The sequence below is a fragment of the Triturus cristatus genome, unplaced genomic scaffold (assembly GCF_964204655.1).
Source record: "Triturus cristatus unplaced genomic scaffold, aTriCri1.1 SCAFFOLD_292, whole genome shotgun sequence".
Lineage (NCBI taxonomy): Eukaryota > Metazoa > Chordata > Amphibia > Caudata > Salamandridae > Triturus > Triturus cristatus.
In genome coordinates, this window is record NW_028188527.1 from 435,763 (window position 1) to 461,381 (window position 25,619).

The window sequence follows — 25,619 nt, forward strand, 5'->3', positions numbered from 1 at the left end:
GCGAGTCTCGGCGCGGGCGCTGTCACTGAACAGAAATGTCCCTCCCAAACCCGAGCCCCGTGAATATATACAGGGAGGAGCCGGCCTCTGATTGGTCCCGAGCAGACAGGGCTGTGCGAGGCACACTCGGCTCTTTGCTCCCAGCTGACTTTTGTGTTTCCTACCTTCGGATTATCCACGTTTTAAAACACAATCAGTTAAACACGCGCTTCCACGCATACATGACCAGGAGCCCAGCTTCGGCCCTCTCCCGGGCCTGCCCCCGTTTCGGATCCACCCCTCATCCCTGGCTTGTGATCCGCGGGGAGACTCGGCGCTCCCCCGACGGCGGGCGCCTCCATGCCTGAAATCCCGGGCTCCGGACCCCTTTTCCCCGGTCCTCTCTCGACTCCTGCGGCCGGGAGAGGCGGCCCGCGGGAGGGAGGGGGCTCCTGCAGGGAGCGGGCCCTGTGGCGTCACAGTGGGGCTGCGGGGGCCGCGGGGAGCGCGTTCTGGAACGGGCCGAAGTAACACAGGGCTCCGCCGGCCGAGCGCGGGGTGGAAACAATGCCAGGGAGCCCCTGGCACGGGGGCCAGGGGGCCCTCCCCGCGCGCCTGCACCCTCGGCTGTGGCACCCTCGGCTCGGGGCTTACAAGCAGCGGGGCACGGCCCTGGCTCCAGCCTCGCACGCATCACCAGGCGGCCGTGTGCTGGCAGCTTCACATGCAGGCAGAGAGCATTCACTGCCGAGCGCCGAGCCAGAGGAGGCGGGTGCAGACTCAATACAATAAATACACAGTGACACAATGAAGGAAGGCGGCCGAGTTAGGCCTACATGTTTTAAGACACCCCAAGTGAGAGCAGAGGGTGTGAATGCACCTGAAATGGTGACCCCAGTACCGGCATGGAGGCACTCTGCTGAGCTGATTTTTACAGCTGGAGCTAGGTGTACCTCTGAGGTGACATCTGTAGACAGAGTGAGTTACTGTATGTCAGACGCTGAGCCTATGACCGGGGAGGCCCACTGCGGAACTGAATAGTACAGTACAGAGTGAGGCCTGTGACTACCACTGTTCTACTGAGCCCTATCGCTGGAGTGGGGACCACTCCTGAATCCAATGGTATGTCACGAGGGAGACCTGAGACCAGAAATCATATTCTGCGCACTGTAGCCTGATCGAGGCCTGCTGCTAATTTGGATGGAGGTAGGGGAAGAAAACAAAACACTTCACAAAGTCCAGAACGCACATGAACACCATTCACAGTATCAGATCTTAGCCTTCAGGATCTCCGGCCCATCCCTAGCTTCCAGGTACATGTTTTAGTAATATTTGTGACATTTGGAGGTTTACAGCTTCAAGGGGATGAAGTCGCACCTTCTACCCAGGGTTATGGAGCTCCGCGCAGGGTGAGATTTCAGGGTTCACCCCTGGCTGGAGGTGTGAAAACAAAACAATCCACATAGTCACACCTCCAGCCAGGGGTGAACCCTGAAATCTCACCCTGCGCATAGCTCCATAACCCTGGGTAGAAGGTGCAACTACGTCCCCTTGAAGCTTATCTCCTCCAAAGGTCACAAAGTATCAGTAAAACTGGTGCCTGGAGGCTAGAAACACACCCAAGGCCATGCAGGTCTTGTTCTGATACTGTAACGGAGTTCACACCTCCAAACCTGAAATCGTACCCTGCGCGGAGCTCCATGACCCTGGGTACAAGGTGCGACTTCATCCCCTTGAAGCCTAACACCTTAAAATGTCACAAAGTATCAGTAATACTGGTGCCTGGAGGCTGGAAGTAGGCCCAAGGCCTTGCAGGCCTTATTCTGATACTGTAAAGGAGTTAAATACACTTTCCTGAGTATGTGAAGTGTTTTATTTTCACTCCTCCAGCCTGGGGTGAAGCCTGAAATCTTACCCTGCGCGGAGCTCCATGACACTGGGTACAAGGTGTGACTTCATCCCCTTGAAGCTTAACACCTTAAAATGTCACAAAGTATCAGTAATACTGGTGCCTGGAGGCTGGAAGTAGGCCCAAGGCCTTGCAGGCCTTATTCTGATACGGTAAAGGAGTTAATTACACTTTCCGGAGTATGTGAAGTGTTTTATTGTCACACCTCAAGCCTGGGGTGAACCCTGAAATCTCACCCTGCGCGGAGCTCCATGACCCTGGGTAGAAGGTGCAACTTCATCCCCTTGAAGCCTAACACCTGCAAATGTCACAAGTATCAGTAAAACTGGTGCCAGGAGGCTCGAAGTAGGCCCAAGGACTTGCAGGCCTTATTCTGATACTGTAAAGGAGATAAATACACTTTCCTGAGTATGTGAAGTGTTTTATTTTCACTCCTCCAGCCTGGGGTAAACCCTGAAATCTCACTCTGCGCGGAGCTCCATAACCCTGGGTAGAAGGTGCGGCTTCATCCCCTTGAAGCCTAACCCCTGCAAATGTCACAAGTATCAGTAAATTGGTGCCAGGAGGCTGGAAGTAGGCCCAAGGCCTTGCAGGCCTTGTTCTGATACTGTAAAGGAGTGAAATGCACTTTACTGAGTATGCGAAGTGTTTTGTTTTCACCCCTGCAGCCAGGGGTGAAACCTGAAATCTTACCCTGCGCGGAGCTCCATAACCCTGGGTAGAAGGTGCGACTTCATCCCCTTGATGCCTAACACCTGCAAATGTCACAAGTATCAGTAAATTGGTGCCTGGAGGCTGGAAACACACCCAAGGCCTTGCAGGCCTTGTTCTGATGCTGTGAAGGAGTTAAATACACTTTACTGAGTCTGTGAAGTGTTTTGTTTTCACCCCTGCAGCCAGGGGTGAAACCTGAAATCTTACCCTGCGCGGAGCTCCATGACCCTGGGTAGAAGGCGCGACTTCATCCCCTTGAAGCCTAACAACTACAAATGTCACAAGTATCAGTACAACTGGTGCCAGGAGGCTGGATGTAGGCCCAAGGCCTTGCAGGCCTTATTCTGATACTGTAAAGGAGTTAAATACACTTTCCTGAGTATGTGATGTGTTTTATTTTCACTCCTCCAGCCTGGGGCGAAGCCTGAAATCTTACCCTGCGTGGAGCTCCATGACCCTGGGTAGAAGGTGCGACTTCATCCCCTTGAAGCCTAACACCTGCAAATGTCACAAGTATCAGTAAAACTGGTGCCAGGAGGCTGGAAGTAGTCCCAAGGCCTTGCAGGCCTTATTCTGATACTGTAAAGCAGCTAAATACTCTTTCCTGAGTATGTGAAGTGTTTTATGTTCACACTTCCATCCAGGGGTGAACCCTGAAATCTCACCCTGCGCGGAGCTCCATAACCCTGGGTAGAAGGTGCGACTTCATCCCCATGATGCCTCACACCTGCAAATGTCACAAGTATCAGTAAATTGGTGCCTGGAGGCTGGAAACACACCCAAGACCTTGCAGGCCTTGTTTTGATGCTGTGAAGGAGTTAAATACACTTTACTGAGTCTGTGAAGTGTTTTGTTTTCACACCTGCAGCCGGGGGTGAAACCTGAAATCTTACCCTGCGCGGAGCTCCATAAACCTGGGTAGAAGGTGCGACTTCATCCCCTTGAAGCCTAACACCTGCAAATGTCACAAGTATCAGTAAAACTGGTGCCAGGAGTCTGGAAGTAGGCCCAAGGCCTTGCAGGCCTCATTCTGATACTGTAAAGGAGCTAAATACACTTTCCTGAGTATGTGAAGTGTTTTATTTTCCCACCTGCAGCCAGGGGTGAACCCTGAAATCTCACCCTGCGCGGAGCTCCATGACCCTGGGTAGAAGGTGCGACTTCATCCCCTTGATGCCTAACACCTGCAAATGTCACAAGTATCAGTAAAACTGGTGCCAGGAGGCTGGAAGTAGGCCCAAGGCCTTGCATGCCTTATTCTGATACTGTAAAGCAGCTACATACACTTTCCTGAGTATGTGAAGTGTTTTATGTTCACACTTCCATCCAGGGGTAAACCCTGAAATCTCACCCTGCGCGGAGCTCCATAACCCTGGGTAGAAGGTGCGACTTCATCCCCTTGAAGCCTAACCCCTGCAAATGTCACAAGTATCAGTAAACTGGTGCCAGGAGGCTGGAAGTAGGCCCAAGGCCTTGCAGGCCTTATTCTGATACTGTAAAGCACCTAATACACTTTCCTGAGTATGTGAAGTGTTTTATTTTCACACTTCCATCCAGGGGTAAACCCTGAAATCTCACCCTGCGCGGAGCTCCATAACCCTGGGTAGAAGGTGCGACTTCATCCCCTTGAAGCCTAACCCCTGCAAATGTCACAAGTATCAGTAAAACTGGTGCCAGGAGTCTGGAAGTAGGCCCAAGGCCTTGCAGGCCTCATTCTGATACTGTAAAGGAGCTAAATACACTTTCCTGAGTATGTGAAGTGTTTTATTTTCCCACCTGCAGCCAGGGGTGAACCCTGAAATCTCACCCTGCGCGGAGCTCCATGACCCTGGGTAGAAGGTGCGACTTCATCCCCTTGATGCCTAACACCTGCAAATGTCACAAGTATCAGTAAAACTGGTGCCAGGAGGCTGGAAGTAGGCCCAAGGCCTTGCATGCCTTATTCTGATACTGTAAAGCAGCTACATACACTTTCCTGAGTATGTGAAGTGTTTTATGTTCACACTTCCATCCAGGGGTAAACCCTGAAATCTCACTCTGCGCGGAGCTCCATAACCCTGGGTAGAAGGTGCGGCTTCATCCCCTTGAAGCCTAACCCCTGCAAATGTCACAAGTATCAGTAAATTGGTGCCAGGAGGCTGGAAGTAGGCCCAAGGCCTTGCAGGCCTTGTTCTGATACTGTAAAGGAGTGAAATGCACTTTACTGAGTATGCGAAGTGTTTTGTTTTCACCCCTGCAGCCAGGGGTGAAACCTGAAATCTTACCCTGCGCGGAGCTCCATAACCCTGGGTAGAAGGTGCGACTTCATCCCCTTGATGCCTAACACCTGCAAATGTCACAAGTATCAGTAAATTGGTGCCTGGAGGCTGGAAACACACCCAAGGCCTTGCAGGCCTTGTTCTGATGCTGTGAAGGAGTTAAATACACTTTACTGAGTCTGTGAAGTGTTTTGTTTTCACCCCTGCAGCCAGGGGTGAAACCTGAAATCTTACCCTGCGCGGAGCTCCATGACCCTGGGTAGAAGGCGCGACTTCATCCCCTTGAAGCCTAACACCTGCAAATGTCACAAGTATCAGAAAAACTGGTGCCAGGAGGCTGGAAGTAGGCCCAAGGCCTTGCAGGCCCTATTCTGATACTGGAAAGGAGATAAAAACACTTTCCTGAGAATGTGAAGTGTTTTATTTTCTCAGCTCAAGCCTGGGGTGAACCCTGAAATCTTACCCTGCGCGGAGCTCCATAAACCTGGGTAGAAGGTGCGACTTCATCCCCTTGAAGCCTAAAACCTGCAAATGTCACAAAGTATCAGTAAAACTAGTGCCAGGATGCTGGAAACACACACACGGCCTTGCAGGCCTCATTCTGATACTGTAAAGGAGCTAAATACACTTTCCTGAGTATGTGAAGTGTTTTATTTTCCCACCTGCAGCCAGGGGTGAACCCTGAAATCTCACCCTGCGCGGAGCTCCATGACCCTGGGTAGAAGGTGCGACTTCATCCCCTTGATGCCTAACACCTGCAAATGTCACAAGTATCAGTAAAACTGGTGCCAGGAGGCTGGAAGTAGGCCCAAGGCCTTGCATGCCTTATTCTGATACTGTAAAGCAGCTACATACACTTTCCTGAGTATGTGAAGTGTTTTATGTTCACACTTCCATCCAGGGGTAAACCCTGAAATCTCACCCTGCGCGGAGCTCCATAACCCTGGGTAGAAGGTGCGACTTCATCCCCTTGAAGCCTAACCCCTGCAAATGTCACAAGTATCAGTAAACTGGTGCCAGGAGGCTGGAAGTAGGCCCAAGGCCTTGCAGGCCTTATTCTGATACTGTAAAGCACCTAATACACTTTCCTGAGTATGTGAAGTGTTTTATTTTCACACTTCCATCCAGGGGTAAACCCTGAAATCTCACCCTGCGCGGAGCTCCATAACCCTGGGTAGAAGGTGCGACTTCATCCCCTTGAAGCCTAACCCCTGCAAATGTCACAAGTATCAGTAAAACTGGTGCCAGGAGTCTGGAAGTAGGCCCAAGGCCTTGCAGGCCTCATTCTGATACTGTAAAGGAGCTAAATACACTTTCCTGAGTATGTGAAGTGTTTTATTTTCCCACCTGCAGCCAGGGGTGAACCCTGAAATCTCACCCTGCGCGGAGCTCCATGACCCTGGGTAGAAGGTGCGACTTCATCCCCTTGATGCCTAACACCTGCAAATGTCACAAGTATCAGTAAAACTGGTGCCAGGAGGCTGGAAGTAGGCCCAAGGCCTTGCATGCCTTATTCTGATACTGTAAAGCAGCTACATACACTTTCCTGAGTATGTGAAGTGTTTTATGTTCACACTTCCATCCAGGGGTAAACCCTGAAATCTCACTCTGCGCGGAGCTCCATAACCCTGGGTAGAAGGTGCGGCTTCATCCCCTTGAAGCCTAACCCCTGCAAATGTCACAAGTATCAGTAAATTGGTGCCAGGAGGCTGGAAGTAGGCCCAAGGCCTTGCAGGCCTTGTTCTGATACTGTAAAGGAGTGAAATGCACTTTACTGAGTATGCGAAGTGTTTTGTTTTCACCCCTGCAGCCAGGGGTGAAACCTGAAATCTTACCCTGCGCGGAGCTCCATAACCCTGGGTAGAAGGTGCGACTTCATCCCCTTGATGCCTAACACCTGCAAATGTCACAAGTATCAGTAAATTGGTGCCTGGAGGCTGGAAACACACCCAAGGCCTTGCAGGCCTTGTTCTGATGCTGTGAAGGAGTTAAATACACTTTACTGAGTCTGTGAAGTGTTTTGTTTTCACCCCTGCAGCCAGGGGTGAAACCTGAAATCTTACCCTGCGCGGAGCTCCATGACCCTGGTTAGAAGGCGCGACTTCATCCCCTTGAAGCCTAACAACTACGAATGTCACAAGTATCAGTAAAACTGGTGCCAGGAGGCTGGATGTAGGCCCAAGGCCTTGCAGGCCTTATTCTGATACTGTAAAGGAGTTAAATACACTTTCCTGAGTATGTGATGTGTTTTATTTTCACTCCTCCAGCCTGGGGCGAAGCCTGAAATCTTACCCTGCGTGGAGCTCCATGACCCTGGGTAGAAGGTGCGACTTCATCCCCTTGAAGCCTAACACCTGCAAATGTCACAAGTATCAGTAAAACTGGTGCCAGGAGGCTGGAAGTAGTCCCAAGGCCTTGCAGGCCTTATTCTGATACTGTAAAGCAGCTAAATACTCTTTCCTGAGTATGTGAAGTGTTTTATGTTCACACTTCCATCCAGGGGTGAACCCTGAAATCTCACCCTGCGCGGAGTTCCATAACCCTGGATAGAAGGTGCGACTTCATCCCCTTGAAGCCTAACCCTGCAAATGTCACAAGTATCAGTAAATTGGTGCCAGGAGGCTGGAAGTAGGCCCAAGGCCTTGCAGGCCTTGTTCTGATACTGTAAAGGAGTGAAATGCACTTCACTGAGTATGTGAAGTGTTTTGTTTTCACCCCTGCAGCCAGGGGTGAAACCTGAAATCTTACCCTGCGCGGAGCTCCATAACCCTGGGTAGAAGGTGCGACTTCATCCCCTTGATGCCTAACACCTGCAAATGTCACAAGTATCAGTAAATTGGTGCCTGGAGGCTGGAAACACACCCAAGACCTTGCAGGCCTTGTTCTGATGCTGTGAAGGAGTTAAATACACTTTACTGAGTCTGTGAAGTGTTTTGTTTTCACCCCTGCAGCCAGGGGTGAAACCTGAAATCTTACCCTGCGCGGAGCTCCATGACCCTGGGTAGAAGGCGCGACTTCATCCCCTTGAAGCCTAACAACTACAAATGTCACAAGTATCAGTAAAACTGGTGCCAGGAGGCTGGATGTAGGCCCAAGGCCTTGCAGGCCTTATTCTGATACTGTAAAGGAGTTAAATACACTTTCCTGAGTATGTGATGTGTTTTATTTTCACTCCTCCAGCCTGGGGCGAAGCCTGAAATCTTACCCTGCGTGGAGCTCCATGACCCTGGGTAGAAGGTGCGACTTCATCCCCTTGAAGCCTAACACCTGCAAATGTCACAAGTATCAGTAAAACTGGTGCCAGGAGGCTGGAAGTAGTCCCAAGGCCTTGCAGGCCTTATTCTGATACTGTAAAGCAGCTAAATACTCTTTCCTGAGTATGTGAAGTGTTTTATGTTCACACTTCCATCCAGGGGTGAACCCTGAAATCTCACCCTGCGCGGAGCTCCATAACCCTGGGTAGAAGGTGCGACTTCATCCCCATGATGCCTCACACCTGCAAATGTCACAAGTATCAGTAAATTGGTGCCTGGAGGCTGGAAACACACCCAAGACCTTGCAGGCCTTGTTCTGATGCTGTGAAGGAGTTAAATACACTTTACTGAGTCTGTGAAGTGTTTTGTTTTCACCCCTGCAGCCAGGGGTGAAACCTGAAATCTTACCCTGCGCGGAGCTCCATGACCCTGGGTAGAAGGCGCGACTTCATCCCCTTGAAGCCTAACAACTACAAATGTCACAAGTATCAGTAAAACTGGTGCCAGGAGGCTGGATGTAGGCCCAAGGCCTTGCAGGCCTTATTCTGATACTGTAAAGGAGTTAAATACACTTTCCTGAGTATGTGATGTGTTTTATTTTCACTCCTCCAGCCTGGGGCGAAGCCTGAAATCTTACCCTGCGTGGAGCTCCATGACCCTGGGTAGAAGGTGCGACTTCATCCCCTTGAAGCCTAACACCTGCAAATGTCACAAGTATCAGTAAAACTGGTGCCAGGAGGCTGGAAGTAGTCCCAAGGCCTTGCAGGCCTTATTCTGATACTGTAAAGCAGCTAAATACTCTTTCCTGAGTATGTGAAGTGTTTTATGTTCACACTTCCATCCAGGGGTGAACCCTGAAATCTCACCCTGCGCGGAGCTCCATAACCCTGGGTAGAAGGTGCGACTTCATCCCCATGATGCCTCACACCTGCAAATGTCACAAGTATCAGTAAATTGGTGCCTGGAGGCTGGAAACACACCCAAGACCTTGCAGGCCTTATTCTGATACTGTAAAGCAGCTAAATACACTTTCCTGAGTATGTGAAGTGTTTTATTTTCACACTTCCATCCGGGGGTAAACCCTGAAATCTCACCCTGCGCGGAGCTCCATAACCCTGGGTAGAAGGTGCGACTTCATCCCCTTGAAGCCTAACCCCTGCAAATGTCACAAGTATCAGTAAACTGGTGCCATGAGGCTGGAAGTAGGCCCAAGGCCTTGCAGGCCTTATTCTGATACTGTAAAGCACCTAATACACTTTCCTGAGTATGTGAAGTGTTTTATTTTCACACTTCCATCCAGGGGTAAACCCTGAAATCTTACCCTGCGCGGAGCTCCATAACCCTGGGTAGAAGGTGCGACTTCATCCCCTTGATGCCTAACACCTGCAAATGTCACAAGTATCAGTAAATTGGTGCCTGGAGGCTGGAAACACACCCAAGGCCTTGCAGGCCTTGTTCTGATGCTGTGAAAGAGTTAAATACACTTTACTGAGTCTGTGAAGTGTTTTGTTTTCACCCCTGCAGCCAGGGGTGAAACCTGAAATCTTACCCTGCGCGGAGCTCCATGACCCTGGGTAGAAGGTGCTACTTCATCCCCTTGAAGCCTAACACCTGCAAATGTCACAAGTATCAGTAAAACTGGTGCCAGGAGTCTGGAAGTAGGCCCAAGGCCTTGCAGGCCTCATTCTGATACTGTAAAGGAGCTAAATACACTTTCCTGAGTATGTGAAGTGTTTTATTTTCCCACCTGCAGCCAGGGGTGAACCCTGAAATCTCACCCTGCGCGGAGCTCCATGACCCTGGGTAGAAGGTGCGACTTCATCCCCTTGATGCCTAACACCTGCAAATGTCACAAGTATCAGTAAAACTGGTGCCAGGAGGCTGGAAGTAGTCCCAAGGCCTTGCAGGCCTTATTCTGATACTGTAAAGCAGCTACATACACTTTCCTGAGTATGTGAAGTGTTTTATGTTCACACTTCCATCCAGGGGTAAACCCTGAAATCTCACTCTGCGCGGAGCTCCATAACCCTGGGTAGAAGGTGCGGCTTCATCCCCTTGAAGCCTAACCCCTGCAAATGTCACAAGTATCAGTAAATTGGTGCCAGGAGGCTGGAAGTAGGCCCAAGGCCTTGCAGGCCTTGTTCTGATACTGTAAAGGAGTGAAATGCACTTTACTGAGTATGCGAAGTGTTTTGTTTTCACCCCTGCAGCCAGGGGTGAAACCTGAAATCTTACCCTGCGCGGAGCTCCATAACCCTGGGTAGAAGGTGCGACTTCATCCCCTTGATGCCTAACACCTGCAAATGTCACAAGTATCAGTAAATTGGTGCCTGGAGGCTGGAAACACACCCAAGGCCTTGCAGGCCTTGTTCTGATGCTGTGAAGGAGTTAAATACACTTTACTGAGTCTGTGAAGTGTTTTGTTTTCACCCCTGCAGCCAGGGGTGAAACCTGAAATCTTACCCTGCGCGGAGCTCCATGACCCTGGGTAGAAGGCGCGACTTCATCCCCTTGAAGCCTAACAACTACAAATGTCACAAGTATCAGTAAAACTGGTGCCAGGAGGCTGGATGTAGGCCCAAGGCCTTGCAGGCCTTATTCTGATACTGTAAAGGAGTTAAATACACTTTCCTGAGTATGTGATGTGTTTTATTTTCACTCCTCCAGCCTGGGGCGAAGCCTGAAATCTTACCCTGCGTGGAGCTCCATGACCCTGGGTAGAAGGTGCGACTTCATCCCCTTGAAGCCTAACACCTGCAAATGTCACAAGTATCAGTAAAACTGGTGCCAGGAGGCTGGAAGTAGTCCCAAGGCCTTGCAGGCCTTATTCTGATACTGTAAAGCAGCTAAATACTCTTTCCTGAGTATGTGAAGTGTTTTATGTTCACACTTCCATCCAGGGGTGAACCCTGAAATCTCACCCTGCGCGGAGCTCCATAACCCTGGGTAGAAGGTGCGACTTCATCCCCATGATGCCTCACACCTGCAAATGTCACAAGTATCAGTAAATTGGTGCCTGGAGGCTGGAAACACACCCAAGACCTTGCAGGCCTTGTTTTGATGCTGTGAAGGAGTTAAATACACTTTACTGAGTCTGTGAAGTGTTTTGTTTTCACACCTGCAGCCGGGGGTGAAACCTGAAATCTTACCCTGCGCGGAGCTCCATAAACCTGGGTAGAAGGTGCGACTTCATCCCCTTGAAGCCTAACACCTGCAAATGTCACAAGTATCAGTAAAACTGGTGCCAGGAGTCTGGAAGTAGGCCCAAGGCCTTGCAGGCCTCATTCTGATACTGTAAAGGAGCTAAATACACTTTCCTGAGTATGTGAAGTGTTTTATTTTCCCACCTGCAGCCAGGGGTGAACCCTGAAATCTCACCCTGCGCGGAGCTCCATAACCCTGGGTAGAAGGTGCGACTTCATCCCCTTGAAGCCTAACCCCTGCAAATGTCACAAGTATCAGTAAACTGGTGCCAGGAGGCTGGAAGTAGGCCCAAGGCCTTGCAGGCCTTATTCTGATACTGTAAAGCACCTAATACACTTTCCTGAGTATGTGAAGTGTTTTATTTTCACACTTCCATCCAGGGGTAAACCCTGAAATCTCACCCTGCGCGGAGCTCCATAACCCTGGGTAGAAGGTGCGACTTCATCCCCTTGAAGCCTAACCCCTGCAAATGTCACAAGTATCAGTAAAACTGGTGCCAGGAGTCTGGAAGTAGGCCCAAGGCCTTGCAGGCCTCATTCTGATACTGTAAAGGAGCTAAATACACTTTCCTGAGTATGTGAAGTGTTTTATTTTCCCACCTGCAGCCAGGGGTGAACCCTGAAATCTCACCCTGCGCGGAGCTCCATGACCCTGGGTAGAAGGTGCGACTTCATCCCCTTGATGCCTAACACCTGCAAATGTCACAAGTATCAGTAAAACTGGTGCCAGGAGGCTGGAAGTAGGCCCAAGGCCTTGCATGCCTTATTCTGATACTGTAAAGCAGCTACATACACTTTCCTGAGTATGTGAAGTGTTTTATGTTCACACTTCCATCCAGGGGTAAACCCTGAAATCTCACTCTGCGCGGAGCTCCATAACCCTGGGTAGAAGGTGCGGCTTCATCCCCTTGAAGCCTAACCCCTGCAAATGTCACAAGTATCAGTAAATTGGTGCCAGGAGGCTGGAAGTAGGCCCAAGGCCTTGCAGGCCTTGTTCTGATACTGTAAAGGAGTGAAATGCACTTTACTGAGTATGCGAAGTGTTTTGTTTTCACCCCTGCAGCCAGGGGTGAAACCTGAAATCTTACCCTGCGCGGAGCTCCATAACCCTGGGTAGAAGGTGCGACTTCATCCCCTTGATGCCTAACACCTGCAAATGTCACAAGTATCAGTAAATTGGTGCCTGGAGGCTGGAAACACACCCAAGGCCTTGCAGGCCTTGTTCTGATGCTGTGAAGGAGTTAAATACACTTTACTGAGTCTGTGAAGTGTTTTGTTTTCACCCCTGCAGCCAGGGGTGAAACCTGAAATCTTACCCTGCGCGGAGCTCCATGACCCTGGTTAGAAGGCGCGACTTCATCCCCTTGAAGCCTAACAACTACGAATGTCACAAGTATCAGTAAAACTGGTGCCAGGAGGCTGGATGTAGGCCCAAGGCCTTGCAGGCCTTATTCTGATACTGTAAAGGAGTTAAATACACTTTCCTGAGTATGTGATGTGTTTTATTTTCACTCCTCCAGCCTGGGGCGAAGCCTGAAATCTTACCCTGCGTGGAGCTCCATGACCCTGGGTAGAAGGTGCGACTTCATCCCCTTGAAGCCTAACACCTGCAAATGTCACAAGTATCAGTAAAACTGGTGCCAGGAGGCTGGAAGTAGTCCCAAGGCCTTGCAGGCCTTATTCTGATACTGTAAAGCAGCTAAATACTCTTTCCTGAGTATGTGAAGTGTTTTATGTTCACACTTCCATCCAGGGGTGAACCCTGAAATCTCACCCTGCGCGGAGCTCCATAACCCTGGGTAGAAGGTGCGACTTCATCCCCATGATGCCTCACACCTGCAAATGTCACAAGTATCAGTAAATTGGTGCCTGGAGGCTGGAAACACACCCAAGACCTTGCAGGCCTTATTCTGATACTGTAAAGCAGCTAAATACACTTTCCTGAGTATGTGAAGTGTTTTATTTTCACACTTCCATCCGGGGGTAAACCCTGAAATCTCACCCTGCGCGGAGCTCCATAACCCTGGGTAGAAGGTGCGGCTTCATCCCCTTGAAGCCTAACCCCTGCAAATGTCACAAGTATCAGTAAATTGGTGCCTGGAGGCTGGAAACACACCCAAGGCCTTGCAGGCCTTGTTCTGATGCTGTGAAGGAGTTAAATACACTTTACTGAGTCTGTGAAGTGTTTTGTTTTCACCCCTGCAGCCAGGGGTGAAACCTGAAATCTTACCCTGCGCGGAGCTCCATAACCCTGGGTAGAAGGTGCGACTTCATCCCCTTGAAGCCTAACACCTTTAAATGTCACAAGTATCAGTAAAACTGGTGCCAGGAGGCTGGAAGTAGGCCCAAGGCCTTGCAGGCCTTGTTCTGATACTGTTAAGGGTTAAATAGACTGTACTGAGTATGTGAAGTGTTTTATTTTCGCACCACAGCCAGGGGTGAATCCTGAAATCTTACCCTGCGCGGAGCTCCATAACCCTGGGTAGAAGGTGCGACTTCATCCCCTTGAAGCCTAACACCTGCAAATGTCACAAGTATCAGTAAAATTGGTGCCTGGAGGCTGGAGGTAGGCCCAAGGCCTTGTTCTGATACTGTAAAGGGGTTAAATACACTTTGCTGAGTATGTGAAGTGTTGCGTTTTCACATCTCCAGCCCGGGGCGAAACTTGAAATCTTACCCTGCGCGGAGCTCCATAGCCCTGGGTAGAACGAGCTACTGTGTCCCCATAAACCTGTAAATTTCAAAATGTCATAAAAAGAACAAAACAAGCGCCTGGAGGCTAGAAATGGGCCCGAGACACTGAAGTCTTGGATCTGATAATGTAAAGGGCTTTATGTACCCTTTGAGTGAAGTATTTTTCCCACCTCCAGTCGAGGGGTAAATCCTGAAATATTACCCCAATTGGAGCACCCTGTGTAGAAAAAGTGACTTCGTCCCATTTGACCTAAAATTTTAGTATTTTTATTTTTATTTTTTATTAAACATTGTTAAAGGGGTGACTGGAGGCTACAAAATGGACCAGATACTGTGAAGGACGTTATTTCATTTTTGGGTGAAAAAAAATAAAAATATATGTATTTTATTAGGATTACGATTTTTTTTTTTTTGGGGGGCCCATCTCCAGCTGAGGGGGAAAACCTGAAATGTTACCCGAAGTGGAGCTCCATTGCCCCGGGTAGAAGTAGTGCCGTGGTCCCCTTGAACCAAAATGTCAACAAAACAATAATAAAAAAAAAAAAGCACTAAAACAGGTGCTTAGAGTCCCGAAATCGGTCACAAAAAAAATGAGGATCGCACACCCCATGGGCCTGCATGGGAACGCTCTATTTTACCGACTATTAAGCCCCCACGAAGTGGGGGCTTACAGCGCCCGAGCGAGAGACAAAAGTTAGAGGTAGCGCGGCCGTTCCGCCGCCCGGCCATCTGGTCGCGCAGCTCCGTGGGCCATCTGGTCGCGCAAATCGGCGACCAGATGGCCGGCCGCGCGGCCGCCGCCGCTAGCTCGAACCTTTGTCCCTCATTCGTGTTCTGTAAGCCCCCACTACGTGGGGGCTTAATAGTCGAGGGAAATGACCGGCCCTGGGCCGGGCCAAACTCGCCATGGGTCCCCAGTCCAGGGCTCCAGGATGGCGGGCCCCCGGGCCGGGCTATACCCGCCTTAGGTCCCAAGTACAGAGCTCCAGAATGGCGGGCCCCTGGGCCGGGCTATACCCGCCTTAGGTGGCCAGTACAGGGCTTCAGGACAGCGGGCCCCGTGGGCGGGACTAGGATGGACGCGGGGCTCCAGGAAGGTGCCCTGGCCCCAGGACAGTGCCTTGCATGGCGGTTTCGGAGAAATGCCCCCCTCACCCGACCGGCTGTGGGCCTACAAAGCAGGCCTGCCCTGCGGGATCCCTAGTGCATAGATACAGCTCTCCCATGACATCGTGGTCGGCTCTTAAAAGAGCCTTTGGGTTGGTGTTTTTTTTTCTCTTTCTTTCCGTGGGCAAGTCGAGAGTTTAACCGCCGAATCCGTAGAGGGTGCGGCCCTGGCGCTTCAGGGCGTAAACGACATCCATGGCGGTGACGGTCTTCCTCTTGGCGTGCTCGGTGTAGGTGACGGCGTCCCGGATCACATTCTCCAGGAAAACCTTCAGCACCCCGCGGGTCTCCTCGTAGATGAGGCCGGAGATGCGCTTGACCCCGCCACGGCGCGCCAGGCGGCGAATGGCCGGCTTGGTGATGCCCTGGATGTTGTCCCGGAGCACCTTGCGGTGCCTCTTGGCGCCGCCTTTGCCGAGCCCCTTCCCTCCTTTGCCGCGTCCAGACATGTTGTCCTGTCGGTACTGTGACTGAGCAGAAATGAGGAAACAGCCAGCGACGGCTGCTTATATGGAGGAGCTGCGGCGGACCGGCTAGGGCGCTCCAAGCGGCCCACGTGACTCAACGGAAGGCGAGGGGGAGCCCGCCCCTGGACCGCCCTCTGCAGGGAGCGGGGGGCTGGAGCGGCCGTTGCCGTTTGAAAAAGAGCGCGCTCCCAGCCGCCTCTTTGTCGTGGGCTCAGCAGCTGCCGCCGGGGCACGGATCACAGTCAAGCACACACACACGCCTCCCTTCCCGGCCCCCACTCATCACCGCGGCCCGCCTAACCCTGGCGCTCGGTGCCCGCTCCCACTATGAACAGCAGGCTCTGAAATGTTTTAATGGAGCCAACACATTAACGGCCTCACCGGCACCACCCCGCTGTGTGCGGCCGCCCGCAACCCCGTAACACTGTCCACAGGTCAGGCCCGGTCGTGGCAAGTCTGTAAACTGCCCCTATAAACACGTATTTATTTATTTTTACAAAAAGATTATTCTCGTCGGCCTCAAGCTCGGTTTTGGGACGGGGGCAGCATTTATGTGTCCGTCCGAGGGCTTGGGCATCCCTCCTATGTAGCGACGGTGCGGGCGCTGCCGCGACTATGAAGCCTGCCAGAGTAACACCTTGGCACGGATACGCTCTTTGATGGAGTCTGTGGTTGGCCCTGAAAAGAGCCTTTGTGTTTAGGGTGTGTTTCCACGGTGGTCTGCGGGCCTTTACTTGCTTGCTTTGCCCCCTGCCTTGTGGCTCTCGGTTTTCTTGGGCAGCAGCACGGCCTGGATGTTGGGCAGGACTCCTCCCTGGGCGATGGTGACTCGGCCCAGCAGCTTATTCAGCTCCTCGTCGTTGCGGATGGCCAGCTGGAGGTGTCTGGGGATGATGCGGGTCTTCTTGTTGTCACGGGCAGCGTTGCCGGCCAGCTCCAGGATCTCAGCGGTCAGGTACTCCAGGACTGCAGCCAAATAGACGGGGGGCACCGGCGCCCACCCTCTCGGCGTAGCTTCCCTTCCGGAGTAACCTGTGCACACGGCCCACGGGGAACTGGAGCCCGGCTCTGGAAGAGCGTGTCTTGGCCTTAGCGCGGGCCTTTCCTCCTTGCTTTCCGCGTCCAGACATGGCGATCGATGCAGGGGCTCACTCACACAACAGAGAGATTAGTACTGCTGTTCGGCTCGACTCCGGCGATATAAAGACTTCGGGTGCGTCTGATTGGTTGACAGCTAGGCGCTGATAGTACTTCTCATTGGAGGGAGGAGGGCTTCTGTTTCACCAATCAGAGACCCAGAACCGCAGTACACTAGGAGGTGGGGGGCTTGCCTTTGCCTGCCAATGAGAAGGGAGAGCAGAGAAGCAGCTACTTTACACGCCCAGCCTATAAATACAAGTGCCGGGCTCGCCTGGCCTTATTTCTCTCGGCTCCACAGGAAGCGGTGCAGATTGTCGACCATGCCTGAACCAGCCAAGTCCGCGCCGGCTCCCAAGAAGGGCTCCAAGAAAGCGCTCTCCAAGCCGCCCAAGAAGGACGGGAAGAAGCGCAAGAGGAGCAGGAAGGAAAGCTATGCAATCTACATTTACAAAGTGATGAAGCAGGTGCACCCGGACACCGGCATCTCCTCTAAGGCCATGGGCATCATGAACTCCTTCGTGAACGACATCTTCGAGCGCATCGCCGGGGAGGCTTCCCGCCTGGCCCACTACAACTCGCGGCGCACCATCACCTCCCGGGAGATCCAGACCGCAGTGCGTCTGCTGCTGCCCGGAGAGCTGGCCAAGCACGCCGTGTCGGAGGGCACCAAGGCCGTCACCAAGTACACCAGCGCCAAGTAAGGCTTCGAGGCGCATCCCCAACTAACACAACGGCTCTTTTAAGGGCCAACCACGTCCTCCCCTAAGAGCTAATGTGCTTCTATTATGACCGGAGAAATAAGTGTTTTAAAAGGTAATGTTGAGCGCACAAGACCCGCTCTCACGGGTCTTGCTGCAGACCGAGGGACGATGGAGCAGGCAACCCGTTTTTAATAAACATGTTTATATGAATGAGCCCTCTCTTTGGGACCAAGTCTCACGTAAGCACTGTAATGTAACGATGACGTTAAATGAGCGAGGGACGATGGAGCAGGCAACCCGTTTTGCCTGTTTAAATAAACCTGTTTATATGAATGAGCCCTCTCTTTGGTACCAAGTGTCACATAAGCACTGTAATGTAACGATGACGTTAAATGAGCCCACGGGCTTATTGTTTTCGGCGACCAGTTTTAGTGTGTGCGGGTGTCACGTTGTGTTTGTACTTTAAGACCAAGGGCAACGGCAATAATCCGCCCCTGGGCAAGCGCTCCCGAAATCGGACACATGAACCCGATGTACCGGGAGCACAGATGCCCCACAGCGCTGGCTTGTGACCAGCGGATCCCAACACAACCCTCCACCCAAACAAAGCTCTTTATTAAACGATGGACACATTGAAGATGCGATTGTGCACTGTGAACACGGAGTGCTCTGGTCACCCAGTGCCGGTATAAGTTACCCAGTACTCGTGGTACTCTCAGCCAGCCCACCCACCCTAACCTGTAGAACATGCCATGGCAGATAAGAGAAGCTCGTAGGTGACAGGGTGGTGGCCCTTAAAAGAGCCGTTGTGGTGGTTGTTCGGGTCGGCGTGTCTCCTTAGGCCCTCTCGCCTCGGATACGACGGGCCAGCTGGATGTCCTTGGGCATGATGGTCACCCTCTTGGCGTGGATGGCGCACAGGTTGGTGTCCTCGAAGAGCCCCACCAGGTAGGCCTCGCTGGCCTCTTGCAGGGCCATGACGGCGGAGCTCTGGAAGCGCAGGTCGGTCTTGAAGTCCTGGGCGATCTCCCTCACCAAGCGCTGGAAGGGCAGCTTGCGGATGAGGAGCTCGGTGGACTTCTGGTAGCGGCGGATCTCGCGGAGAGCCACAGTGCCGGGTCGGTAGCGGTGAGGCTTCTTGACGCCGCCGGTGGCAGGCGCGCTCTTGCGGGCAGCCTTGGTGGCCAGCTGCTTGCGAGGCGCTTTGCCGCCGGTGGACTTGCGGGCTGTCTGCTTGGTGCGGGCCATGGCGGGAGCGGTCTCTCTCAGCGACAAGCGAGGAAGAATGGAGTTCAAGCAGGCAAGAGCCCTATTTATGCACTCGAAGACGGAGGGCTGCTCTGGTTGGCTGAAGCGACCGCCCCACGTTTGAAAATAGCCCGCGGTGTGCAATGATTGGCCAATGAACCGGAGGCTGCAGCCTGTCTCTCCAATGAGCTGTGGAGAAAAAGACACCCTCCGATTGGATGATGTACGTTGGAGCCGTAGCCCGCGCTTGGGTCAGCCTTTGTCTCCGTGTCCATCCATAGTCACACGAACCACTCGCCCCCGGTCAACTGGGCGAGGAGCCCAGGATTTTATAAGTGTACTGCCCTTGGTCACCCTGGAACACGCCGCCGTTAACTGCGCTCGATTTCACGTTCACAATCGTCTGCTTTATGCAGACACCACTTCGAATCTGCCCGGATACAGTGAAAGCACCAAGGCACACGTTATTTCACATTTATTATAAACGGAGGTCTAATAAACTCCCAGACCCCCTTCTTTATTTGGTACACAGATTTCAATCCACGCAGCACCAAAAGAGCCGTTTACATGACCAAGATCACACACGGCACTCGCGTGCGGAAAGGTGCGCTATGGATTTACTGTGCCGTTTATTATTATAGAGAAGTGTGCACGCGGGGTGCAAGGGTGGGGACGAACAAGCTCTCTTCTGGACCGGGTGGATGGCTCTTAAAAGAGCCGTTGTGTTTGCAGTGTCTTGGTGCAAGCCCTTACTTCTTCTTGGGCGCTGCCTTCTTGGGCTTGGCTGCTTTGGGCTTGGCTGCCTTGGGTTTGACTACCTTGGCAGGGCTTTTCTTGGCCACTTTGGGCTTCGCCGCCTTGGCTTTCGCTGGGCTCTTGGCAGCCTTCTTGGCGGGGGCAGCCTTGGGCTTCTTGGGGCTCTTTGCTGCCGCAGGCTTCTTGACCTTCTTCGGGCTCTTCTTGACCCCCGCGGGAGCCTTTTTGGGCTTCTTGGCGGCAGGGGCAGCTTTCTTGGCCGCTGGTTTCTTGGTCTTGGCGGCCGCCTTCTTGGCCGCCTTCTTGCCCTCCAGCTGCTTCTTGTTCACCTTGAAGGATCCGGAGGCCCCGGTGCCCTTCAGCTGGGCCAGGGCGCCTTTGCTGACCAGGCTCTTGAGGGAGGCCTTGACCCGGCTCTTGTTCTTGTCCACATCGTAGCCCTCGGCGACCAGCCCCTTCTTCATGGCCGACAGGGAGACTCCCTTCCTCTCGGCAGAGGCGGTCACCACCTTCAGGATCAGATCGGCCACGCTGGGGCCGGAAGGCTTCTTGGCCTTGGAGGCCCCCGCTGTCTTCTTCTGCTGCTTTTTCTTGGGGGCGACCTCAGCGGGAGGCGCCGCGGCGGCTGGAGCGGTTTCGGCCATTGTAATGCGAGTCTCGGCGCGGGCGCTGTCACTGAACAGAAATGTCCCTCCCAAACCCGAGCCCCGTGAATATATACAGGGAGGAGCCGGCCTCTGATTGGTCCCGAGCAGACAGGGCTGTGCGAGGCACACTCGGCTCTTTGCTCCCAGCTGACTTTTGTGTTTCCTACCTTCGGATTATCCACGTTTTAAAACACAATCAGTTAAACACGCGCTTCCACGCATACATGACCAGGAGCCCAGCTTCGGCCCTCTCCCGGGCCTGCCCCCGTTTCGGATCCACCCCTCATCCCTGGCTTGTGATCCGCGGGGAGACTCGGCGCTCCCCCGACGGCGGGCGCCTCCATGCCTGAAATCCCGGGCTCCGGACCCCTTTTCCCCGGTCCTCTCTCGACTCCTGCGGCCGGGAGCGGCGGCCCGCGGGAGGGAGGGGGCTCCTGCAGGGAGCGGGCCCTGTGGCGTCACAGTGGGGCTGCGGGGGCCGCGGGGAGCGCGTTCTGGAACGGGCCGAAGTAACACAGGGCTCCGCCGGCCGAGCGCGGGGTGGAAACAATGCCAGGGAGCCCCTGGCACGGGGGCCAGGGGGCCCTCCCCGCGCGCCTGCACCCTCGGCTGTGGCACCCTCGGCTCGGGGCTTACAAGCAGCGGGGCACGGCCCTGGCTCCAGCCTCGCACGCATCACCAGGCGGCCGTGTGCTGGCAGCTTCACATGCAGGCAGAGAGCATTCACTGCCGAGCGCCGAGCCAGAGGAGGCGGGTGCAGACTCAATACAATAAATACACAGTGACACAATGAAGGAAGGCGGCCGAGTTAGGCCTACATGTTTTAAGACACCCCAAGTGAGAGCAGAGGGTGTGAATGCACCTGAAATGGTGACCCCAGTACCGGCATGGAGGCACTCTGCTGAGCTGATTTTTACAGCTGGAGCTAGGTGTACCTCTGAGGTGACATCTGTAGACAGAGTGAGTTACTGTATGTCAGACGCTGAGCCTATGACCGGGGAGGCCCACTGCGGAACTGAATAGTACAGTACAGAGTGAGGCCTGTGACTACCACTGTTCTACTGAGCCCTATCGCTGGAGTGGGGACCACTCCTGAATCCAATGGTATGTCACGAGGGAGACCTGAGACCAGAAATCATATTCTGCGCACTGTAGCCTGATCGAGGCCTGCTGCTAATTTGGATGGAGGTAGGGGAAGAAAACAAAACACTTCACAAAGTCCAGAACGCACATGAACACCATTCACAGTATCAGATCTTGGCCTTCAGGATCTCCGGCCCATCCCTAGCTTCCAGGTACATGTTTTAGTAATATTTGTGACATTTGGAGGTTTACAGCTTCAAGGGGATGAAGTCGCACCTTCTACCCAGGGTTATGGAGCTCCGCGCAGGGTGAGATTTCAGGGTTCACCCCTGGCTGGAGGTGTGAAAACAAAACAATCCACATAGTCACACCTCCAGCCAGGGGTGAACCCTGAAATCTCACCCTGCGCATAGCTCCATAACCCTGGGTAGAAGGTGCAACTACGTCCCCTTGAAGCTTATCTCCTCCAAAGGTCACAAAGTATCAGTAAAACTGGTGCCTGGAGGCTAGAAACACACCCAAGGCCATGCAGGTCTTGTTCTGATACTGTAACGGAGTTCACACCTCCAAACCTGAAATCGTACCCTGCGCGGAGCTCCATGACCCTGGGTACAAGGTGCGACTTCATCCCCTTGAAGCCTAACACCTTAAAATGTCACAAAGTATCAGTAATACTGGTGCCTGGAGGCTGGAAGTAGGCCCAAGGCCTTGCAGGCCTTATTCTGATACTGTAAAGGAGTTAAATACACTTTCCTGAGTATGTGAAGTGTTTTATTTTCACTCCTCCAGCCTGGGGTGAAGCCTGAAATCTTACCCTGCGCGGAGCTCCATGACACTGGGTACAAGGTGTGACTTCATCCCCTTGAAGCTTAACACCTTAAAATGTCACAAAGTATCAGTAATACTGGTGCCTGGAGGCTGGAAGTAGGCCCAAGGCCTTGCAGGCCTTATTCTGATACGGTAAAGGAGTTAATTACACTTTCCGGAGTATGTGAAGTGTTTTATTGTCACACCTCAAGCCTGGGGTGAACCCTGAAATCTCACCCTGCGCGGAGCTCCATGACCCTGGGTAGAAGGTGCAACTTCATCCCCTTGAAGCCTAACACCTGCAAATGTCACAAGTATCAGTAAAACTGGTGCCAGGAGGCTCGAAGTAGGCCCAAGGACTTGCAGGCCTTATTCTGATACTGTAAAGGAGATAAATACACTTTCCTGAGTATGTGAAGTGTTTTATTTTCACTCCTCCAGCCTGGGGTAAACCCTGAAATCTCACTCTGCGCGGAGCTCCATAACCCTGGGTAGAAGGTGCGGCTTCATCCCCTTGAAGCCTAACCCCTGCAAATGTCACAAGTATCAGTAAATTGGTGCCAGGAGGCTGGAAGTAGGCCCAAGGCCTTGCAGGCCTTGTTCTGATACTGTAAAGGAGTGAAATGCACTTTACTGAGTATGCGAAGTGTTTTGTTTTCACCCCTGCAGCCAGGGGTGAAACCTGAAATCTTACCCTGCGCGGAGCTCCATAACCCTGGGTAGAAGGTGCGACTTCATCCCCTTGATGCCTAACACCTGCAAATGTCACAAGTATCAGTAAATTGGTGCCTGGAGGCTGGAAACACACCCAAGGCCTTGCAGGCCTTGTTCTGATGCTGTGAAGGAGTTAAATACACTTTACTGAGTCTGTGAAGTGTTTTGTTTTCACCCCTGCAGCCAGGGGTGAAACCTGAAATCTTACCCTGCGCGGAGCTCCATGACCCTGGGTAGAAGGCGCGACTTCATCCCCTTGAAGCCTAACAACTACAAATGTCACAAGTATCAGTAAAACTGGTGCCAGGAGGCTGGATGTAGGCCCAAGGCCTTGCAGGCCTTATTCTGATACTGTAAAGGAGTTAAATACACTTTCCTGAGTATGTGATGTGTTTTATTTTCACTCCTCCAGCCTGGGGCGAAGCCTGAAATCTTACCCTGCGTGGAGCTCCATGACCCTGGGTAGAAGGTGCGACTTCATCCCCTTGAAGCCTAACACCTGCAAATGTCACAAGTATCAGTAAAACTGGTGCCAGGAGGCTGGAAGTAGTCCCAAGGCCTTGCAGGCCTTATTCTGATACTGTAAAGCAGCTAAATACTCTTTCCTGAGTATGTGAAGTGTTTTATGTTCACACTTCCATCCAGGGGTGAACCCTGAAATCTCACCCTGCGCGGAGCTCCATAACCCTGGGTAGAAGGTGCGACTTCATCCCCATGATGCCTCACACCTGCAAATGTCACAAGTATCAGTAAATTGGTGCCTGGAGGCTGGAAACACACCCAAGACCTTGCAGGCCTTGTTTTGATGCTGTGAAGGAGTTAAATACACTTTACTGAGTCTGTGAAGTGTTTTGTTTTCACACCTGCAGCCGGGGGTGAAACCTGAAATCTTACCCTGCGCGGAGCTCCATAAACCTGGGTAGAAGGTGCGACTTCATCCCCTTGAAGCCTAACACCTGCAAATGTCACAAGTATCAGTAAAACTGGTGCCAGGAGTCTGGAAGTAGGCCCAAGGCCTTGCAGGCCTCATTCTGATACTGTAAAGGAGCTAAATACACTTTCCTGAGTATGTGAAGTGTTTTATTTTCCCACCTGCAGCCAGGGGTGAACCCTGAAATCTCACCCTGCGCGGAGCTCCATGACCCTGGGTAGAAGGTGCGACTTCATCCCCTTGATGCCTAACACCTGCAAATGTCACAAGTATCAGTAAAACTGGTGCCAGGAGGCTGGAAGTAGGCCCAAGGCCTTGCATGCCTTATTCTGATACTGTAAAGCAGCTACATACACTTTCCTGAGTATGTGAAGTGTTTTATGTTCACACTTCCATCCAGGGGTAAACCCTGAAATCTCACCCTGCGCGGAGCTCCATAACCCTGGGTAGAAGGTGCGACTTCATCCCCTTGAAGCCTAACCCCTGCAAATGTCACAAGTATCAGTAAACTGGTGCCAGGAGGCTGGAAGTAGGCCCAAGGCCTTGCAGGCCTTATTCTGATACTGTAAAGCACCTAATACACTTTCCTGAGTATGTGAAGTGTTTTATTTTCACACTTCCATCCAGGGGTAAACCCTGAAATCTCACCCTGCGCGGAGCTCCATAACCCTGGGTAGAAGGTGCGACTTCATCCCCTTGAAGCCTAACCCCTGCAAATGTCACAAGTATCAGTAAAACTGGTGCCAGGAGTCTGGAAGTAGGCCCAAGGCCTTGCAGGCCTCATTCTGATACTGTAAAGGAGCTAAATACACTTTCCTGAGTATGTGAAGTGTTTTATTTTCCCACCTGCAGCCAGGGGTGAACCCTGAAATCTCACCCTGCGCGGAGCTCCATGACCCTGGGTAGAAGGTGCGACTTCATCCCCTTGATGCCTAACACCTGCAAATGTCACAAGTATCAGTAAAACTGGTGCCAGGAGGCTGGAAGTAGGCCCAAGGCCTTGCATGCCTTATTCTGATACTGTAAAGCAGCTACATACACTTTCCTGAGTATGTGAAGTGTTTTATGTTCACACTTCCATCCAGGGGTAAACCCTGAAATCTCACTCTGCGCGGAGCTCCATAACCCTGGGTAGAAGGTGCGGCTTCATCCCCTTGAAGCCTAACCCCTGCAAATGTCACAAGTATCAGTAAATTGGTGCCAGGAGGCTGGAAGTAGGCCCAAGGCCTTGCAGGCCTTGTTCTGATACTGTAAAGGAGTGAAATGCACTTTACTGAGTATGCGAAGTGTTTTGTTTTCACCCCTGCAGCCAGGGGTGAAACCTGAAATCTTACCCTGCGCGGAGCTCCATAACCCTGGGTAGAAGGTGCGACTTCATCCCCTTGATGCCTAACACCTGCAAATGTCACAAGTATCAGTAAATTGGTGCCTGGAGGCTGGAAACACACCCAAGGCCTTGCAGGCCTTGTTCTGATGCTGTGAAGGAGTTAAATACACTTTACTGAGTCTGTGAAGTGTTTTGTTTTCACCCCTGCAGCCAGGGGTGAAACCTGAAATCTTACCCTGCGCGGAGCTCCATGACCCTGGGTAGAAGGCGCGACTTCATCCCCTTGAAGCCTAACACCTGCAAATGTCACAAGTATCAGAAAAACTGGTGCCAGGAGGCTGGAAGTAGGCCCAAGGCCTTGCAGGCCCTATTCTGATACTGGAAAGGAGATAAAAACACTTTCCTGAGAATGTGAAGTGTTTTATTTTCTCAGCTCAAGCCTGGGGTGAACCCTGAAATCTTACCCTGCGCGGAGCTCCATAAACCTGGGTAGAAGGTGCGACTTCATCCCCTTGAAGCCTAAAACCTGCAAATGTCACAAAGTATCAGTAAAACTAGTGCCAGGATGCTGGAAACACACACACGGCCTTGCAGGCCTTATTCTGATACTGTAAAGGAGT

At 52.3% G+C, this 25,619-nt stretch overlaps 3 protein-coding genes and 1 pseudogene across 3 annotated transcripts; all 4 read right to left on the minus strand.

The window, feature by feature from the left end:
* Nucleotides 1-14,918: 14,918 nt before the first annotated feature.
* Nucleotides 14,919-15,668, minus strand: LOC146768933 (histone H4). Its single transcript, XM_085640593.1, has one exon. It carries the CDS (start codon nucleotides 15,625-15,627, stop codon nucleotides 15,316-15,318), a length of 312 nt encoding a protein of 103 aa, XP_085496719.1. The 5' UTR covers nucleotides 15,628-15,668; the 3' UTR covers nucleotides 14,919-15,315.
* Nucleotides 15,669-15,699: 31 nt separating this feature from the next.
* LOC146768934 (histone H2A type 2-C-like) lies at nucleotides 15,700-16,797 on the minus strand (annotated as a pseudogene).
* Nucleotides 16,798-18,294: 1,497 nt separating this feature from the next.
* LOC146768935 (histone H3) lies at nucleotides 18,295-19,035 on the minus strand. Its single transcript, XM_085640592.1, has one exon. It carries the CDS (start codon nucleotides 18,732-18,734, stop codon nucleotides 18,324-18,326), a length of 411 nt encoding a protein of 136 aa, XP_085496718.1. The 5' UTR covers nucleotides 18,735-19,035; the 3' UTR covers nucleotides 18,295-18,323.
* Nucleotides 19,036-19,190: 155 nt separating this feature from the next.
* Nucleotides 19,191-20,134, minus strand: LOC146768936 (histone H1.3-like). The gene has a single exon (XM_085640591.1). It carries the CDS (start codon nucleotides 20,132-20,134, stop codon nucleotides 19,484-19,486), a length of 651 nt encoding a protein of 216 aa, XP_085496717.1. The 3' UTR covers nucleotides 19,191-19,483.
* Between the last annotated feature and the right edge of the window lie 5,485 nt (nucleotides 20,135-25,619).

What these genes read in the sequence shown, in the direction of transcription:
- LOC146768936 (XM_085640591.1), bottom strand. Translation starts at nt 20,134, where the DNA reads ATGGCCGAAACCGCTCCAGCCGCCGCGGCGCCTCCCGCTGAGGTCGCC.
- LOC146768935 (XM_085640592.1), bottom strand. Translation starts at nt 18,734, where the DNA reads ATGGCCCGCACCAAGCAGACAGCCCGCAAGTCCACCGGCGGCAAAGCG.
- LOC146768933 (XM_085640593.1), bottom strand. Translation starts at nt 15,627, where the DNA reads ATGTCTGGACGCGGCAAAGGAGGGAAGGGGCTCGGCAAAGGCGGCGCC.